The 21176-nt window shown below is 40.7% G+C and overlaps 1 protein-coding gene across 3 annotated transcripts in view; it reads left to right on the top strand.

The window, feature by feature from the left end:
• The window catches only part of tln2a (talin 2a), a 121900-nt gene that overhangs the window by 60066 nt on the left and 40658 nt on the right, over nucleotides 1–21176 (top strand). For all 3 annotated transcript variants that reach the window (XM_050042919.1, XM_050042928.1, XM_050042911.1), the window contains 13 exons: nucleotides 136–199; nucleotides 310–414; nucleotides 6410–6565; nucleotides 7443–7544; nucleotides 8109–8185; nucleotides 13983–14163; nucleotides 14422–14535; nucleotides 14709–14817; nucleotides 15530–15738; nucleotides 16992–17090; nucleotides 17840–18007; nucleotides 18964–19098; nucleotides 19456–19615. In XM_050042919.1, coding sequence (XP_049898876.1) covers nucleotides 136–199; nucleotides 310–414; nucleotides 6410–6565; nucleotides 7443–7544; nucleotides 8109–8185; nucleotides 13983–14163; nucleotides 14422–14535; nucleotides 14709–14817; nucleotides 15530–15738; nucleotides 16992–17090; nucleotides 17840–18007; nucleotides 18964–19098; nucleotides 19456–19615 — 1679 coding nt within the window. The remainder of the gene's footprint in view (nucleotides 1–135; nucleotides 200–309; nucleotides 415–6409; nucleotides 6566–7442; nucleotides 7545–8108; nucleotides 8186–13982; nucleotides 14164–14421; nucleotides 14536–14708; nucleotides 14818–15529; nucleotides 15739–16991; nucleotides 17091–17839; nucleotides 18008–18963; nucleotides 19099–19455; nucleotides 19616–21176) is intronic.

Genomic DNA, 21176 nt, shown 5'->3' with positions numbered 1-21176 from the left:
ATTCATGTTCTAAGTCGAGCTTTGGGAGTTTATAAAATGGACCTTTCATTAGAGTTTTAAGGCTGTAGCAGAAAAAGTGAGTTCATGCTTTTTGTATGAATTTCAGCGTCTTCTGTGAATCTTTTTTTTTTCTAGCCTGAAGGAGTTTCTACCCAAAGAATACATCAAGCAGAGAGGAGCGGAGAAGAAAATATTCCAGGTGTGGTCACGTTGCCCTTTTATAAAATGCACATATTGATTGTTTTAACTCATTTGACAATTGTGCACCAACTGTTCAGATGCTGAATACATGTATAATCTCACCCTCAGGACCACAAGAACTGTGGAGAAATGACAGAAATAGAAGCAAAAGTAAAGTATGTCAAACTGGCACGGTCCCTGCGGACGTACGGCGTCTCCTTCTTCCTGGTCAAGGTAAGTTGTAACACATTTATTTTTGTCATTTCACAAAAATACACCATTTTAATGAAATACCACCGCGCCATTTTATTCAATGAAAAGATAATCTACCTTCAATAAGTGAAAAATCTAGCCTAAGGTTCTTTTCTCCTGTTTTTTAAAATAAGATTATTTAAAAAAAGGGGGAAGCAGATGTTGGAATTGGTTGAAATGTAGTCAGAGCCTTTTATCTCCTGAGTGTGAAATCTTTTCTTTGGTGTTGGTGTTAACTGGATAAAGAGGCTGAGGGCAGTATGTAGCAGGTGGGGAGATTGTCTGTATTCACCTGAACGTTTAAAGCTTCTCATGTCACCCAAACCAAAATGGCAAAATGCCCTAAAATATGCAGGTAGGGTATTTTTGTAGCCTGGTTCCAGACCATAGACCTCGCCCACTCAACTGAGTAGGCTTGCATCTCTGGTCTGGCATACTGCAATGAATTTGCGATTTATCTCGTCCAAACGATGGACGGACCAATGAACGCCGGGGGTCTAGCGATTAGCCAATCAGCGCCACGCTGATGTCAAGCTGTACGCCGGTGGGTAACTGGTGAGGATAGCAACAATGGCGACCGCTACAGATCCTACAGACCACATTAACGATGCTATCGAGGTATTTCGCCACTACTCGCGTTAATGGAGGACCAAATTAAGGAAGCTGCTAAACTGGATTTAACGGCGATGCAGCTGGGCGTGCACGACGACGGAGACATTTTAAACGGGCAATGCTCGCTTGTTTTCGGCACCCCCGAGGCATGGATACTAATGACGTCAGATTCTGGGTGAGTCGTTGATCTCTACTGATTGGTTAGGGAAAAATCAAATTCCCTCCCCCTTGTAAATCGCCTTCAATGGAGGCGATGTCAGACTGAAGGTTCTGGGAGCTTCAGTCTGACACTCAGGCTAGTATTTTTGGGGGGGATAGTAAAAACAAAATCTCCCAGTGACATTAAAAAAAGTAAATATCTATATACAATATATTTAAAAAAAAAAAAAAAAAAAATTAATTTAAAAAGTATTTTTATTAATTGCAAATGTCACATTTTCAACCCTTTATAATCTTGGTTAAAAACTTAACCCGGTAAGGCTTGCGTCCCATGTACTGATGTGTTCAGGCTACCAGTGACAAAGCAACAGGCTGCAAGTCATTTCCAGTGGAAGCTGGTGACAGCTACAAACGGATACCTGACACTTAATGATATTAATAATAGATCAATTTGGTATAGCACCTTTACAGAAATAAAATTCACAAAGTACTTTACAAAAGAAGCCCATAGAAATATACAATCAGTGCTATCAAAGGCAATACAAAAGTAAAAACAAAAGCCACAAAATAAAAGTAGAGGAAAACATAGACCAAATACAGGCAGCTGAGGCCCCCAGAAGAAACGCTCCAAGGAACATGCACTGGACATCTTAGGGTGGGACAAAGGCCCATTTTAAAATGATGGGTCGACAGTTGCTTTTTATAGGCTTCTACGGAAACTGCAGACTGTAGACTCATAATGGAAGGGAGTTGGAGCCACGACTTTAAAGGCACCTTTTGCTTTCAATCTTGTCCAGTGGGGAATAGTCAGTAAGCCCTAATAGTATTAATGCATTTTGTTCATAGGCGCCTTTCAAAGCACTCAAGGACACTTTACAAGATACAGTTAAAAAAAACAAGCAGCAATGTATCTGCAGATCATAAAATCAAACTAGTCCGTAATATACAATAAAAGTTAATCAAATGACAAAAATCTTAGATATAAATATTGGGTATAAAATCATCATCAGTGCAAGTCTTAATATGTGTGTCACCATTAAATCAGACCGAACATGCCAGCTTAAAAAGGCTCTATAACCCATGGTAGTCAAGTGGGTAGATGGTGATATGAGTTTAACCAAAGAGTGAACGAGAATAGCAGCGCTCTGAGGTGTAAGTGATTGGCAAAGACAATTAATATTTAGTAGATGAAAGTATGCAGACCGAGTGACATTAGTGATGTGGGTCTCAAAGGACAATGTACTGTCCAGGATGACACACAGACTCTTAACTTTAGGGGATTGGATGGACCTTGGAGTCATTTGGGGTATGATCAGATGACCTAAGAGATTTGCTGGCAATATAGGGATGGAGAGCGTCACAGATGTACTCAGATGCCTCACCACGAAGGGCTCGATATGTAAGAACAAGTACCTTAAAATCAATCCTAAACCTGATGGAAAGCCAATGTAAATAATGTAAAATGGGTGCAATGTGTGTTGTCCTGCTGGATCTGGTTAACAGCCTAGCAGCTTTGTTCTGGAACATTTGTAGGTGGTTCAGAAATGAGACTTGTCGCACTTGTAGGGTGGCATGCTAGAAATCAAAGTTGAGTTGGCCTCAACTTTTTTGTCAACCAATCTTATGTTCGTCTGAACACAGCAGAACTATGTCAACAAGCACTTGAGCAACACTTCACTGGCCATTTGGTGACAGTGTAGCTGACCACGCTGTAGCTTTGCTGCTCGTGGTGTCACAGACCATAAGGCTGAGTCCTTAGCAGCGACCCTGGGTCAATTTCGACCCGTGACCCTTAGCTGCCTGTCATCCCAGCTCTCTCTTCTCGTTTTTCTGCCTATGTTTGGCTGTGCTATCTAATAAAGCAAAAAGTACAAAAAAAAAAAAAAAATGTCTTAAATTTTTTTTTTGCTGACCTATTTTGATGGACCACCAAACCATTCATTTCCGAAGTATAAAAAAAAAAGAGCCCTTAGATATTTGCATGCCATACATTGTTCCTCTTACATCTTTTACGTCTCCTCTCTGTTTCACTCATTCACCAACACATTCAAATGCACAACGGCAGCACCTTGTGTGCTGGGAGTTGTTCAGCGTGCTTCGAGAAGGAAACCAAATGTTGTCTGTGCAGCCGAGTGTGCCACTAAAGATTATTTCAGAGCGAGATGGAGAGCAAGTGGAGTGAATGAGGAAGACTAGGAGACATTGCACAGGCAAACCTGGGACACTTACTCTATCAAATAAGTCCAACTGCCAGCGAGATGCCTGCTGAAAACGAGCAATTTGCTGCCATTTTTTTTTTTTTACCCTCACATCATTTGTCGCCAAGAGGACATCCTGCATAAAGTCATGGGAAGCTTCCCTGCCTGCATCGATAAATTGCTTTCCACTTGTCACCTGTTCTGACTTCATCGCCGAGCTCTCATAGAAAATGAGATCATTTCTGGTAATTGCTCGGAAAAAAAAGTCACTGGTGCTGACTCTCTGCCAGGCAGTTCCTGGCTTTTCATCAGTAGCTTTCAGCACCAGAGGAAAAGGGTAGAGATGAAGTATAAAAAAAACACAAACCCTCTATTAGATCGGAGCTCACCTCATCAAATCGTCATTTGCAGTAGCTCACACATTCCACAGTCCTGCGAGTCCACGCTGTATCTCACCTTTTCTTCTTTCTAAGTGTAAAACACACAGATTTTAAATCACGTCCCACCTCCTGGCCTCGGGTCTGTGTTCCCCTTGATCAGCTTGACATCTTCTCTGCTCACCTTTGTCGTTTCCGTCATCCTCGAGTGTAATCCAGTGGAGCAGAAACATCTTAAAAATAACCCTGGAAAAAATGCAGCCTATAGTCCCTAACCCATAACCTCTGGAGGCCCTGGAGAGTTTACAGGCCCTCCAGGACTTTTACACAACTCACCTCTTTGCCCTCACGTCACAGCCCATCACGGTCTGTCCATCTGCTCCCCGACTGCCGCTCCTGAAGAAACGCTTTCTCTGTCCATGCAAGGCGAAGGAAAAGAAGTCAGCTGTTTTGTAAGCTCAGAGAGCGACTGGAGTATGACACTGGAGGCTTAGTGAATACAAGGCGGAGGTTGAGAGTTTTTGACAGGCAGATAAAGACATGATTAAGACATAATGCTTTAATTACTAACTGGGAAAAGTTTTGTGTTTTTTTTAAAAGTGGTTAGACAGTTGAATACCCATCTTGGCAGATCAGCGTGACAGCAAAATTAGAGTTTCAAGCTGCCAGGCCTGTGAATTTAAATTTTGTTGCTTGAACTGTTAATCTGCCTTTTACTCTAAATGCCTTTTATTCGGGTAATTCTCTCAGCAGGCAGGGAAATATGAAAATGAAAGACAATGAATTGTTCGCTGAGGGGAATACAATTGACATTTAAAATGGTTTGTATGCATCATGGGGGTTGGCGGCCTGTTGGCTTATTCTACTTTTATTTATACAGTGTGGTCCAATAAGAGTGAGTCTTTTGCACAAGTGCCCTGCATACATTAGACAATAAAAATTAGATATAACATGTTGCTATTATAAAACGGTCATGAGCATGGTCACCAGCAGTCAAACTGAGACTACCTGTTGCACTATGGTGGGTAATGATGGTCCTACTACTAATACAGGCAGTGTTATGAGCACTAAATGGACAAGGCCATTGCCCCTAAAGGATTGTGATGAATCATAGTGAAGGTTAAAAGGATAAAAGCAGACATCAAAACAGTAATAAATGATGAAATACAAACTATGGATTCAAAATGTTATATAAAACTAAAATGTCTCAAAAGAAAATTCAAATGAGGATAAATTAATGAGTTGTACTTCATCTAAATGAAGCGAAATGTTTGATGCTTTTTATGCCAAGTTTATATAGAAAAATCCTGTTGTGAGATCTTGTGAAGAAGTTAAAGGAATCCTCACCACCAAGATGATAATTTGCATATCAATTACTCAACATGTGTTACGTTGAATCTGTGAAGAAAACTGTTTTTCTCATATGCCTCCACTGCAAATGAAGAATTTAAAAACTGAGAGAATTCCTGATATATTAAAGCCATGGGGGACTGGGTTTAAAAAAAGCAAAACTATATCAAAACATTCATTAACAAACTCCCACACAACTCTTGGAGTATAATCCAAGTCTCATTTATCCAGTCGTATGCTCAGCACTTCCCAAACACAACTAAATCCTGACTTAACGTGAAACTCTTTTCTAAGCCAGACTCCATTGACAAAAACAGTAATTTTACCTCACTGAACACAGGAGCTGCTGGTCTACTGCCACCATGATCATGAGGGTTTTTTTGTATTATTGTGAGACTGCGGTGTTTTAAAAGGTTAGTTCAGGTTCAGCAAAGTCACACATTAACAGAAACAAACTAACTGATCCAGGTAGTGGTCGACCAGCAGCTCTCATTCAGTGAGGTAGAATTACTGTTTTTGTCAAAGGAGTCTGGCTTTAAAGAGAGCATTGATGAGTTTCTCTCTAAGTTCAGTTTTAAATAGTAAGGTTTGTATGTGTTTGGAAAGTACTGAGCATACAACTACATAAATGAGACTTGGATTATACAGTTTGTAAATGGATGTTTTGACATAGTCATGCTGTCGTTAACGGCGGCCCCCCTTTGACTGCAATTCATCAAGAATTTTCTCATGTTCTTGGATTCTTTGTTTAGCTGAGACGTGTGAAAAACAAAGTATTTTTTCACAAATTCAGTGCAGCACAGGGTGAGTACTTGATAAACAAATGGTCATTTGGTGGGTGCAGTATTCATTTTAGTGCAGAAGTGATAGAAGAATGAAAAACAGTTTTCTCACACACACAGCAAAGAGTGCACATCTCCTCCAACTGAGAGGAAAAGGACGTTTGTGTTCCAGTGTACAGAGTGCTTTGTTAAACCCAGCCATTGCTAATGTCAGACCACTTTCTAAAACTGTGACTGAAAATAAAATAAGAAATCCAACAAACAAGTTGCTGCCCGACTGTATGAGCGAAACTATCACATTACTAACCAAAGCTTGAGATAATAGGTTGACACCTGTTCAGCATTGGCACCTACTGTAACACAACTTTTGGTCTCTGAGTCATCAGCCATTGCCAGATGATGTGTTGTCAGTATTTTCATCCAACAATGGTTGCAAAATTATGTAAGTGTTAGTTTTTTAAAAGTTTTGAAGGATTAAATGCAGTTCATGTTTTTGCAGGAAAAGATGAAGAGTAAGAACAAGCTGGTGCCGCGGCTCTTGGGGATCACCAAAGAGTCTGTGATGAGGGTGGACGAGAAGACCAAAGATGTGGTGCAGGAGTGGCCGCTTACCACCGTGAAGAGGTGGGCAGCGTCACCCAAGAGCTTCACCCTGGTAAGACACACATGCAGAAATCGTATCTCTGAGTGGAGGCTGATCCACCAGGATTTATCACCAGAATTCACAAGGTTTCGGTACTCCTGGCTTTGTTCTGTCGTTTCATCTTTTATCATTCAGTCTACACTGAGCATATATATATCCCTAGCAGTAAATCAGAAGGACAGGCTCACAGTAAACCCAACTGTTCTCTGCAGTGGCCGTAAAACAATCACCGTAGTGCTCAGTCTGCCTCTCCTTTCACTCCCTCGTACACTTCAGTTATTGAACAGACTCTTTTGTCTTCCCTGTCAATATCTCTCCTTTGTGTCAGCACCCAGAGTCAATGAGCAACATGGATTTAATCTTGCAGATCTCGCAGATGTACTGTCTCTATTAAATTAACAAACTCTGTCGTGCTGTTAATTCGAGTGTTTTGTGGTCTGGGCTGTGTGTTTTTGTGACGCAGGGGTTCAGAATGGTTTCAGAGGTATGATTTGTCCTTCTAACATTAAAGGAGTCATACTTTTTGATCTGTTAGAAAATGGATGGGGCCACCCTGCCACCCCGTTGAGTTATAGCGAAAGTGTTCCCATATGAGGTCTGTAGATCTTTGCTAAGAAAAGTCCTCCAGCTCGGTTTCCTACATAAAATCTTCTCCGAGATGCTTCTTGCTTTAATCTGACTCTCTGTGTGTTGCAGCAGTTTGGTGTCACCCAATGCAATGTGTGGTTTTCATCTGACACTAGCTGGCTCCATGGATTCACATTAATCCTCCCAGTAAATCCTCAGCCTGTGTACAGCACAAGCTCTGCAGTGGTTACTTTCCTTACAGTCCAGTGTGAAATGCATGTTAAAGATTAGACTGTGAATGTCTATGTGTATGTGTGTGTAGGACTTTGGGGAGTACCAGGAGAGCTACTACTCGGTGCAGACCACTGAAGGGGAACAGATCTCTCAGCTTATTGCCGGTTACATCGACATCATCCTCAAAAAGGTGAGACATTGATCTCTGGAGACACAGATGAATCATAATCAATCGATAAATCTCAGATCTGTTAAAGCTTGACATGCTCAGGCTGCTGTGTTGTACAGCTGTGGTTAAATCAAAAGAAGTACAGGACAGCTGTACATTGTAAGAACTCAAATAATTGTTCCCTGCATGCATAATACTGTCTCTTCTTTCCTCAGTTAAGAAAGTTGATAGAAATATGTAATTTTTTTGCTTATACCTTCAAAATACTGAAAGATTTTTCTGCACACCTGTCAAAGGGCAGCACAACTTGAACAAAAACTAGTGCACACTGTTTTGCTTTCTCCTGGTTTCTTTCTCATGGCATTTTACTTTAAGTGGCTTTCATCTGGTCCATTCAAAGCCTAAAAATAGACGTTAAATGTGTCAGTCTCAGACCAATTTCCTACTCTGAATTACTGGGTGAATTTGGGCCCCAGGTTTCCTTTTATGTGACACCAAAGCCAGCATTTAAGATCAGGGTTGCTTTTTTTTTTTAATTTAATATTTGTTGATTCAGTATTTGGTGTATTTTTCTCTCCGCTGCAGAAGCAAAGCAAGGACCGCTTTGGATTAGAGGGCGATGAGGAGTCGACCATGCTTGAGGAATCCGTGTCCCCGAAAAAGTATGTAAATTAGTAACTTAAAACTAGTGAAACAGTTTTGACTTTTTCCAGCCATGCAGTGAGCATGACTCAGCGGATATGAGTCGTGGACTCAAAAACTCTTGGATAGATTGCCACGAAATATGGTGCAAACATTTGTGTTCTCCATATGTGTTCTGTACTGTAACAACTCAATCTGTTCAGTGTTTGGGTTCATGACCTGCAAAACTTCATGCCACTTTGTGTTTAGTGCAAACCAGCAAATTTTAACATTACGCTAAACTGAGATAGTAAATGCTATAATTGCAAACATCACCATTTTAGTAGTGTCATTGTAAGAGTGTTAGCATGCTAATGTTAGCATTTAGATCAAAGCAACACAGTGCCAAAGTATAGCCTCGCAGAGCTTCAAGCACGGCCGTAGATTCACAACCTAAGCTTGCTGAAACCAGAGAACGAGCAGGGTTTCTTGTCACTGGAGACAGTTGACGTCTTTCTATTAGCAGGACAATGCTGTAGAAAACATACTTGCATAGAGAAAGCCAGGGTTGAAATCAACTTTGTGTCCCACATCTGTCCCCGGTTTTACTATCAACTGTCCCAGACTTAAAACAAATGTCCCAAATTTAAGTCATAGTTTTCATTTTACATAATAAATATAGTTTTATTACAAACTATGCAATTTAACTTCACTTGACTACACTGACTCACTCTGGCCCACCATGGAAGATCTGCTGGTTGCTTCCTGCACTTATATCTGGGGAAAAGAAAGATATAACCCTGGCCTAGCAGTTTGACCACAGACATTTTCCATTCTTCTTTTAGTCATTGGTTGAGTTAATGTTTCCTGTTCATTTCTAAATGTTTGATTAATGAATGCATCACTGCAAACTGCAGTGCAAAAATGCAAACCTGTTTCTGATATCGGCATACAGCGATGGACGTTGAGTTTCTATTTTTAACAACACTATAACAGCGTCATAGTTGAACAATAAGTTAAATTTGAGTTCATATGTACATCCTTCTCGTCACTATCTCCTTGCTGCTTTTCCCTCCCTAAACCCAGTCTCTGTCTCTCACACACACTCACACTGGCTGTCACTGTGGCTTTCATCAGGGGGCTTCCTTGTTTTGCTGCCGCCGCTGATGTTGTTTAGCCACCTCAGCATTTTGATGACCGCAGGGTTTTTGCACCGTCACATCTCTCTCTATGATTGATACTGTGTGTGTAAGCGCATGTGAGACGTAGCTTAGAGCCCATGTCACGTTTTTTGAATTTTAACACCTAACAATTAAATTGAGATATATCCCATGGTGAATAAATGTAATAATTTCATTTATACTGTTGTCCCAGACACTGTATCTTTGTATCCCAGGTGCTATTTTTATTGCCCTTGGGACAATGGGACAGCCTTAATTTCGAGCGCTGGAGAAAGCTTTACAAAAGCAAGAAAATGGAAATAAAAAACTGGACAACAAAGTTGTACAAATTAATCCTTTGAGTGTAGTTCCTTTATGATAGTGTTATAGTCCAATAGAAACTGAGGTATGATGATGGTTTGTCCATAAGCTGAAAGCAGCACACAAAGTTATTGCATATTATCCTCTCAAAACACAATATCAGACTGGGTCCTTTTTCAATTTCCTCCTCACCACCGCCCTTGACCACAGCTAACACATCCATCTTACAGGAACTCATTTCACCACATGAACACCTCCTCAGCCGGACTTTATCCTGAGTGATAATCATTATGTGAGGAAATTTTGCAGCACTGGACAAGCAAAGGCCTTATCTGAACATTTCCTGATTAGATGTGTATTACTTCATTTATCCACGGTGGACTCTCTGTGCGTAACTGAAGCCCCTTTTTCCTGTCCAGCCTCAATTGATATTGCTTTCCTGCTTTAAAACTGAGAGAGGATTTGCTGCAATTGTTGTTGTATTTTCCTCTCTCTTTTTTTCTTTTATCTGGGCGTGCACGCAAAGCTGAAGGCAGAAGTCTTTAATACTGCAAACACATAGCAAGCCAAACTGTGGAAGGTCTTATCTGAAGAAAAACAAAACAAAGCTTTGTCTTCCAGAAGTACACAGTGGGAAGACTCTGCAGTGTCGGTCTGCTTTGTGTTAGTGGTCCCACTGTCACAAACGAACACAACCACATTTCTTGGTGTTAAATCCCTTTCCTGAACATACTCACGCACAGTCAAGAAGTAAAAACTCTCTTTTTGTCTTCTTTTTACTCACTTTTTTCTTGATGTTTTTTTGCCATTGTTACAGCGTACCTCTGATGTATAACCACAGTGCAGCTTTATTTTACACTTTTATTTGTCTTCTGCTCCATTAGCAAGCTCTTTGGCTGATGGTGTCTTTGTGTTTGCATCTGTATATCATGTTAGTGTATACATATTGGACTATGTATTTGCTCTGTTTTTAGTTTGTCAGTTATTTATTGATCTGAATTTGCTTTCGATCACCCTTTTCACGTCTGTATAAGAGAAATGACAAACTCTTAAAGAAAAAAGCTATATGGGCTGTATTTACATGGCTATGTGAAGACTAGAGGAACAACATAGTACTTTTCTTACACTGAAATGTGCTTTGCTCTCTGTTAAGTATTTCTAAGCCGGGCATAGCATGCATGGTGCAAAGGTGGGACGGAAGGTGCAAACGGATGGGAGTGTCATTCATATGAGGCAGTACAAAGGGAATCGTTGGTATTTTGGTGGAAATGATCTGCCTGATAAGGTCTGATAACTGAGAATAGACATTAAAGCCAGACCAGGCCTGCTTCCACTGAAACCTCACTCAGCTATTAAATTAATGATTCTGTCAGTAGAGTGCTGCAGGGATGACATTTATTTGTCAGCCAGCCCAGAACTTAGCGTCACCCTGGTTCCAATTGGATTTTTTTCATTGGATTTTGGATTATTGCACATAATAAGCTGCATGGCAAACTCAAGTTTATGATACACGTTTTGTGTAGCAAGATAATCTTCACAAATATACACCACTTTTATTTTATGTAGTGTATGCAATCACCGGAAGTTAAGCTACCGAACTATAAACGAACTGCACCACGGTCTCATGACTTCAACGTCACCACCACAACAAGGCTATAAAGCTGCTCGGCTTGATGACATCTGTAGTCTCATTTAGCCTCTTGTTAGCAACTGCCTTTTTTAAGACAATTAAAGCTTCAGAATTCACAAGTTGGGTATCTACTGAGTTTTTTTATGTTGTTGAACAAAAACCTTTCAAGCTTGTGTTAACCACAGCCCTTACTTCAGGCATCCAACCATAACATTCAAAAAACTCATTGACTTCCATGCAAGAGAGCCAGGAGTTAGCTAAAATGCTAACTCATTTCTGGGTTTTAGGACTCATCCGTGCAGCACTCTGTACTGCCCAACAAAGACAAAGAGCAGTAACTAAAGGCATGTAAGCTAAACTGAAACTGATAAATAGAAAATGTATTACCTCGTTAAACAGATGAATATTTTACGCTCCGGTTTGGACAAGGTAAGCTAAGATAGGTTTTGCCAGACTACTTTAGCTGTTAGTTCTTATCTTGGTTTTATTTGAGTTAGCTACTGCCTCATTTATGTGGGATAACACAACTGGATTACTAATGTGTTAGACTGTCAAAACTATTTTACAGTTACAAGAAACAAGTTGGAAAGAGTGGGTTTATTTAGCTGCAGATAAGGCTAACTGTTGCTATGTTAGCAACTAGCTTTAACGGTGTGGTTTAGCTAATTTATGTTAGCTACTGCCTCATTCATGTGGGATAACACAACAGCAGTAGCTAAGGCAAGCTGCTGCTGCTATGTTAGCAGCTAGCTTTATCAGTGTGGTTTAGCTAATTTAAGTTAGTTACTGCCTCATATATGTGGGATAACACAACAGGATTTACTTATTTGTTAGACTATTAAAATACATTTTACAATCACAAGAAACAGGTTGGAAAGTGGGTATGTTTAGCTGTAGCTAAGGCTAGCTGTTGCTATGTTAGCAATTAGCTTTAACAGTGTGGTTTAGCTTATTTAAGTTAGCTACTGCCTCATGTATGTGGGATAACACAACAGGATTACTAATGTGTTAGACTGTCAAAACTATTTTACATTTACAAGACACAAGTTGGAAAGAGTGGGTTTATTTAGCTATAGATAAGGCTAACTGTTGCTATGTTAGCAGCTAGCTTTAACGGTGTGGTTTAGCTAATTTAAGTTAGCTACTGCCTCATTTATGTGGGATAACACAACAGAATTGCTAATGTGTTAGACTGTGAAAACTTTTTTACAGTTAAAAGAAACAAGTTGGAAAGAGTGGGTTTATTTAGCTGTAGCTAAGGCTAGCTGTTGCTATGTTAGCAGCTAGCTTTAACGGTGTGGTTTAGCTAATTTAAGTTAGCTACTGCCTCATTTATGTGGGATAACACAACAGGATTACTAATGTGTTAGACTGTCACAATTTTTTTATAGTTACAAGAAACAAGTTGGAAAGAGTGGGTTTATTTAGCTGTAGCTAAGGCTAGCTGTTGCTATGTTAGCAGCTAGCTTTAATGGTGTGGTTTAGCTAATTTAAGTTATCTACTGCCTCATTTATGTGGGATAACACAACAGCTGTAGCTAAGGCTAGCAGTTGCTATGCCAGCAGCTTGCTTCTACAGTGTGGTTTAGCTAATTTAAGTTAGCTACTGCCTCGTTTATGTGGGATAACACAACAGGATTATTAATGTGAAGACTGTCACAATAAATTTCACCGTTACAAGAAATAGGTTGGAAAGAGTGGGTTTATTTAGCTGTAGCTAAGGCTAGCTGTTGCTATGTTAGCAGCTAGCTTATACAGTGTTGTCTGGCTATTTTAAGTTAGCTACTACCTCATTTATGTGGGACACAAGAGACAGGTAGGAAAGAGTGGGTATGTTTAACCGTAGCTAAGGCTAGCTGTTGCTATGTTAGCAGCTAGCTTCAACAGTGTAGTTTAGTTCAGTTTTGTAGTTTTGCAAACTGTACATGCTATTTTTTTTCTCTGAAATTACAGATTTCCATGGCATATTGACATTTTACACTGTAAAACACATATGGTTCTAACTCATTTTTTGACCTCATATTTAGTTTCTGCATTTGGGCTTTGTAGGGCAGAACAGCTTCTTACTGGGTGACATGCACAATTGTAAATTTAATTTTTAGAATCTTCACCATCTGTCTCTGGTTAAATGTAAATACATCACCCCACAAATCTGCAGCCACTCGGCATCCAGACAACTATTTCATTTTCCTACTTGGAGAACATTTGGTGCACTTTCACCATCATGCTCCACCATGATTGGCACAGCTTTTTTAAAGCTGTGAGACAAGTAATTTGAGTGGCTGAAAGGGATAATAATTAATCACCACTCCCCTTGATTTATTTTTCACCTCACTCCCTTTGGTGATAAATGCCAGTGAGCCTATATGAATAAAATTAGCAGGTGTGCTTGGAAAGCCTTCATTCTCTGTGCTGGTCACTGCGCAATTTAAATGGATCCCTGCGAGTCTCAGGCTTTATCAACCAAGCACACATTAACTGCGATTTTCTCAGCTTGAGCTGTAAACTTCAATGATGGCGTGATCTGAATCTAAATTAGTATAAATTAATGTAACTTGCCAGATTGATTCTCTAAAAGAGAATGTTTGAATTGTTTTTATTCTGAATGTACCATTCTACTTTGACTTAAGAGAGGACTTCATTTGAAAATCATGGTATTTTAAAGACAAGTGATTATCCCATAACATTTCTAAATGTTGCACTAATTTCCTGTTTGTGTGCCTGCAGGTCCACCATCCTTCAGCAGCAGTTTAATCGTGTGGGCCGGGCGGAGCATGGCTCAGTGGCACTGCCGGGGGTGATCCGCTCCGGCTCCATTGGCACAGAGTCGCTCAGCATGGGCACCATGCCATCTGCTCAACAGCAGATCACAATGGGTCAGATGCACCGTGGACACATGCCACCGCTTGTAAGAACAGTAAAATGGCTCTCAGTATGATGTTTGTGTAGTTTCTATTCACTGATGAAGTCCTGTTAAAGGAGCCACTAACACAAGAGTTTGTTTTGAGCTGATCCAATAGACAGTATTGTCATCTTTTTCCTTCCTACACAGAATAGAAATTAGTTTCAAAGGGGCCAATCATCTTCCCTTTGTAAGCTCTCTTAAAATATCCCTCTAGACTGCATTCTGTGTGAAATTAACCTGTTTGTCTTCCTGTATGCGTAGAGTTCAGCACAGCAGGCTCTGATGGGAACAATCAACACCAGTATGCAAGCTGTGCAGAAGGCCCAGATTGACCTAGGAGAGGTCGACAACCTGCCACCACTGGGACAGGACATGGTATGAAACCCTCACACACTATATACATATATTTAAATGCATGCTTTCAGTGAAAATCATAGTCATACAGGGTTATAAATAATAGTGCTGTCTACAGCATAACAGCCATGTTTAGGTGCATTTTATACATGCAAAGTACTGACTTTTGGTGTGGTTTCCCTGTGTGTGCGTAGGCGTCCAAGGTGTGGGTCCAGAACAAGATGGATGAGTCAAAACACGAGATCCACTCCCAGGTCGACGCCATCACTGCAGGAACAGCCTCTGTTGTCAACCTCACAGCTGGTCAGTGGAACCAGCATGACTCAGCAGATTGTGTATTGTTAATTAGATATCAAGGCCTGGATTTACAGCAATTCACTGGAAATTAAACAAGCAATGTTGCACAGCCTTTTTGGGATTGATCTAAAGCTTTTCAGGAATGCTTAATGAAACCAGCCAAAGTGTTAAGTTGTGCCCACAGTTTAACAAGTGCATTTTAGGAGTTTTTCTGTAGAGTTAAAATTATCTGGCCAATTAGTGACTTTAAAGCAGATACTTTACGTCAGTCTGGTGTTCGTTAACATCACCGTAGAGCCTGTATAAAGTCCAATACTTCCCCCATATCCTGCTGTGGTTTGGTTAATATGGACTGGTGAAGGTGTCTTTTGACTTTTTGCCATTCTGAGCCATTCCAAGTATAAATCGGTTGTTTTTTGTTTTATCTGTGCTTTGGAGTGATAAGAATTTACCTATAATTTCTGTACTTTTTTCAGCTTATTTTCCTTTTCTGACTGATGTGTTTATGCAGTCTCTAATCTCAGTTAAAGGAAAACATTTTTGTCTCTTGGTTGAATGGTGAGGCTGTTTACAAGAGTCTGTGAATCTTAAGAAGACGCACCGGAGTGCGGTGGAATTTTTCTCTGTTTGGGTTTGGATAAGCTTTGTTTTATTCACTTCTCGAAGACTCTATTTATCTGATGGCCTTTATTATTCTGTCCTCTCTCACTATACTCAGGTGATCCGACTGACACAGACTACACTGCCGTGGGCTGCGCCATCACCACCATCTCCTCCAACCTGACAGAAATGTCAAAGGGTGTGAAGCTGCTGGCTGCACTGATGGAAGATGACGTGGGCGGAGGTAATGACCTGATGAGGGCCGCCAGGACACTGGCAGGGGCCGTGTCTGACCTGCTGAAGGCCGTGGAGCCGGCTTCTGGAGAGGTGAGCGAAGGAAGCCCACACCCTGAGATAATGATAGTATATCTTAATACTGTACATTTTAGTATCATAACAACATTTCTTGTCTTCATTTTGCTTTTAAAACCAGCTGTTAAGGATAGTCTTCCCTTCTTTCCCTTCCCTCTGTTTATCTGACATGTTAAAGGTGGCGGATGTACTTCGTTTTAAAGTTGAAGTTCAGTGTGGCAAATAAAGCCTGAAGGACATAATGGGAGATATTAGTGTAGAAATAGAATTGTAAAAGGACAACAAAAAATTACACGCCATATTGAGCCCAAACCAAATGGAGAGTGAGGGCACATGAATAGAGAGCGTGGATAAAAAGTGACAGAAAATGGAGACTAATGTGTGAAAGTGAAGCCTGATGCTGGATTTGAGCCCATGAAGCAAGCAAACTTTTCACCATTTGTGTTACTTGTAATGCCAGATTTTTTGTGTGTATTTGGTTGTCTACACAAAGTTTTTTTTTTATATCCAAATTGACAACCTAAAAAGTTAATCAAATCTGTCATGGAGCACCTCTGCTCTGAGACAATGTAAGATCTCTTTATAATACAGTTTCTCTCCTGCTCCTCCAAACTACACCTGATTATATTAACATCCTCCACTGCTGTCTGGCGTCAGCTAACTGAATTGTCCGTGTCGGTCTTAATAAAGACCTCAGGCTGAGGCTGAATGTCAGTTTGTGCCTTTATGGAAATAGAACTTGCTTAAAATCTCTGCAAAGGACACTTAATAGGACTGTAATGTTCTCACTGATGTCTTTTAAGAGTTTGTTGTTGTTTTGTTGTGGAAGTATCATTCAGAGGTTAATGTACTGTACAGTTGTAGGTTGGTAATCTGCATAATGTACAGGTCTACTTAGCTGTGGGACAACCCTGGGCTATATGCACTTGTGCATTATGCATGCAAGTAGTTGGGTAGTTAGACAAAGAGATGTGGGCTCTTTGTTAGAGTTAACTTTGTCTTGGTGTAGAAATGTGATAATTGTTTTGTTAAAACTGATAACGTGTGAGGCACTGTGCAGTGTGCAGTACTCAAATGGCACTGATGTTTTTTAGATGCAGCATACAGCACAGTAAAACACATTACAGGTTACTTAGAAGCCATATTTCAAGATGCAAGATGATGCAGTTTCCAACCAGGCATCCAAATGCAGTTTCACATCCTGATGGTTTTCTCTGTGTGTGTGTGTGTGTGTGTGTGTGTGTGTGTATATGTGTGTGCGCATACAGCCCAGACAGACTGTGCTGACAGCAGCAGGCAGCATCGGCCAGGCCAGTGGAGACCTTCTGCGCCAGATTGGAGAGAACGAGACAGACGAGAGGTTCCAGGTAACGCTGCACCCCGTCCATTTATCATCGTCATCGCCGCCGTCTGTGTAATATTCAAAGAAAACTCAGTCCTCAGGAACTCAAGTTAATCAAAAACAGATTGTAGCCAGGGGACTATAGAGGGGATATTTTCGTTCTCCAGCAAGATGGTTTTGTTTGAATCGAATGCTAGCTGTTTAACTTGTGTATTTCTTTCCTGTGGCTCACACTTGGGTGACTCACGACTGTTATGATTATACAATGTTTGCCCAGGCTGCACATACACTAGATCATATCAGCGCAACTTTTCTTACACCCTGCCTGTTGTCATGCACAGGAGTGTGTTCCAGTGTTTTAAATTAATTCAGTAATTATGAGTTGTACATGTGTGCAGTGGGTAAATGTGTGTTTTTTTTTAATTAGACTGTTGATGCTGCTGTTTAATGAGTTTACACAGTCAATTATATATTATACAAAAGGAAACACCACTGCTTTTCCGGTTAAAAAATGAAATGAGATGGCAGCTAGATGTGCTATTTCTGTGAATAGTTTCTTAGCTCCCTGATCTCCTCTCTTTTAGTGCAATTACACACAACTCTAGATATAATCTTGTGACACAGAGCTATAACTAATTATGATTTAATGTTTTCTGCATCTAAATGCCATTGCCACAGCAATTTTCATCTGTTAATGAGAATGACATGAATATGTCAGAGGAGACACTGTGCAGGTATGAGGTTTTTTTTTCATCTTTTCCACCGTTGTTGCAGGACATCCTGATGAATCTGGCCAAAGCGGTGGCCAACGCCGCAGCCATGTTGGTCCTGAAGGCCAAGAACGTGGCCCAGGTTGCAGAGGACACCGTGCTTCAGAACCGGGTCATTGCTGCCGCCACCCAGTGCGCCCTGTCCACCTCTCAGCTGGTGGCTTGTGCCAAGGTACAATAATATGCTTGAGACTCTTATTTCATGCTCGGTAGCATGAAATGTTAGACTCACTCTGCTAAATGACTCGAATCGTATCAGTATTTGTATAATATGCACTCAATTCCCAAAAAGCAAATTCAGTGGATATTATGCAAATACTTGGAAGTAATGCACTGGCGGTGTGATGTGTTCCCATTTATTATGTCAGATCTGTCTCGGATTTGAATATTACACTTGCACAGTGGCTTACGGATGTCTTTTGGGGAAGCTATTGTTAAATCTATTTGGTTGAGTGCACGAGATAACTCCTCATTTGCTGTTTCATCTTCTCTCATAAGGAGACTGTGCAGTGAGGTTTGATAAATAGAGGTTCCTCATATACTTAAAAAACATACTCCAATTTATCTGCAGCTAAAAAAATGAAAATGTGTTTTTTTGGAGAGTGAATATATCAGGATGCACTAAGGCACTGTTAAATACCCTGCGCCCGCATCGTATTTGCGCATCTTTAATTGTACAACCCACATGCCTCTAATTAGTTTAAATGCCCTCCTGGCTCCCAATCAGAATAGTTGCATTTACTAAACAAATCCTCACTCTCTGCGTGGCAATGTGATGAGAACCATCTGCTGAATCCCTTTCAAATAATTTTTCCCCTCTCCTTTTTTTCCTGTTTCCTTTGTAGTCTGTGAAATGTGATTTGTGATTTAATGCGTAAAGACTGTTACGGAAATGGGTTTATCCCAATTTAAAATGTGTTTGCTGTGTGTGTTTGAGTCACATTAGGGAGGTAAGATGGAGATTACTTTGGGCAAGATTTTTATTTTACCATTTAGACATTTAAACTGGAGAAAGATGTCTGATCTTTCGTACCATGTGATGCTATTGTTTCTCTCTTTTTCACACTGGAGATTGATTTGATTTTTTTTTTTTTTATGTCCCTTCCTCCTTCACTATTGTTTTCGTAGGTGGTGAGTCCCACCATCAGTTCACCGGTTTGTCAGGAGCAGTTAATTGAAGCCGGAAAGCTGGTGGATCGCTCGGTGGAAAGCTGTGTCCAGGCCTGCCTCTCAGCAACAGAAGATGGCGAGCTCCTTAAACAGGTCAGCTTGATTAATGTCTAGACCAACGGTGCCCTCAACTCTACTGTTCCACGTATCTTTTCTGTTTTGTCTCATCACACAACAAGATATATTACAAGTTTGACCCAGAAAGTACTAATTAGCAGCAAATGAGTTGACGGGTTTCCTAGAATACTGATTCTCAAGCTTTTTTTTTTTTCATTTAAACCACACAGGAAGTTTTTCATTCAGAGTATTCAACTTGTGTACTAACCTCCAGCTTAAGAAGCAATGAAGATAATTAGTCCAGTATGTTTCTCCTCAGCCTGATGGAAACAGAATAATGCAGCTTAAGAAACACAGCACTAACGTTAATGATGTGCATCTCCCGTGTTGAAGGTGAGCGCAGCAGCCAGCGTGGTGAGTCAGGCTCTGGGAGATCTCCTGCAGCATGTTCGTCAGTACACCTCAAGAGGTGAGCCTATCGGGCGCTACGACCAGGCCACAGACACCATCATGACCGTCACAGAGAGTATCTTCAGCTCAATGGGAGACGCAGGTGAGTCCAAAAGAGGTTATTTGTTGGAGATAAAAAGCTGAGTTAATGAAGGAATCATACTTGTGCATCCACATCCAGCCATTTTGGGGACTTTCTCCAGCATGGTAAATATTATAAAATAAGATATATGTTAAAATAAATGCACTTTTTTGTGAACAAGTAGTTATGTACAGCGGTTGGGTTAAGGAAGAGATGGATTTATTGCCCTTTAGCTGAAACTTTATTTGTGATTTAAGAAGAACTCCTGGTTTAAGCAGTCATTAGTAGTAAAGTGCAACTCCACAGCCTGCTACACTGATCTAGGGATGGTGATGTCGTTCTTTGTTTGGTCAAGACTGAAATATCTTCACAACTGTTGGATGGATTGCCATAAAATACTTCACTGGCATTCATGGTGCCCAGAGGATACATTCTGACCTCTCCTGTAGCGCTACCATGAGGCTGACATCTTTAGTTAAGAGTCTTATAGGATGGAGTGCCATGAAATTTCCTGCAGATTTTCATGTCCCCCTTAGTATAAATGATCACTCTGGCAAACCCTTATCCTCGTCATCTGGAGCCATCATCAGCTCCAGCATCATCAAGATTAATTTGTCCAATACTTAATGAAATATCTGCAGAACTAATGACATGTCCATGATCCTCAGCTTGGTGTTCGTGTTAGCGTCATTGTGAGCATGTCAGCATGCCGATGTCAGTGTGCACAAGAACAGCCCACAGAGCCATTAAGCATGGCTGTAGACTCTTACCCTTGTTAATACAAGTGTCGTCTGCAAAGAAAGAAATAGGCGAAAGACAATAAAATGGCTTTTATAGGGTTATTGATACATTTGGGTAGAAGTAAAAGCCAAGAAACTATGAACAATGTGTGCAAGGTAGCTGATGGTTTGCAAGCAGAGCTCAGAGTTGGTTGATTGCAGTGTTTTTATGTTTAATATCACACAAGCTGTCTTGTTTTGAATTTTATTTGGCCACACTGGTGGCAGATGGGTGCATTTCACACATTGTGAGACCTGAAAAAATAGTCCAAAATCTGCCTGGTACCAACCCCAAAACCAGCGTCCCATGTCATGCTACTCAGTGCAACCCATCATAGAGTTTCCATATGATTGCAGCACATTTTGGCTCCTGTCATGTGCTGAACTTCAGTCGAAAATGTGGATACATTTCTCAGCCAAATATCTTGTTTTTAAACAACTGATGAAAAAGCACATCAACCGTACAGAATCTAAGCTTCAAAAGTTGCTTTCCACAGCAAGTCTGCTTTCTGAGTGGATGTCTCTGTATCAGTTCGTGCTTCATCCCATCTTCTCCTCAGAGAGACTGGCGTGATGGTGGGTTTGAATGGACTGCTGTCAGCCCTGTCGAAGCCACAGAGAAAAGCTGACAGCGATGTTAGCAAATCTGACAGCAGAGAAAAAGACACACAGATAGAAAGAGATTCGCAGAGAATGTCCCGGGCCGGCGGTCAGCTTAGCAGAATTGATTGGTTTGATAGACAAGTAGAATTTCTGTTTGCTCTGCTGAGGCTTGAAAAAACGCAGCTAGTTGGAGAATACCG

This window comes from Epinephelus moara, chromosome 1, assembly GCF_006386435.1.
Source record: "Epinephelus moara isolate mb chromosome 1, YSFRI_EMoa_1.0, whole genome shotgun sequence".
Lineage (NCBI taxonomy): Eukaryota > Metazoa > Chordata > Actinopteri > Perciformes > Serranidae > Epinephelus > Epinephelus moara.
Note: the sequence above shows the minus strand (reverse complement) of the source record. Positions and strands in the feature narration are given on the sequence as shown.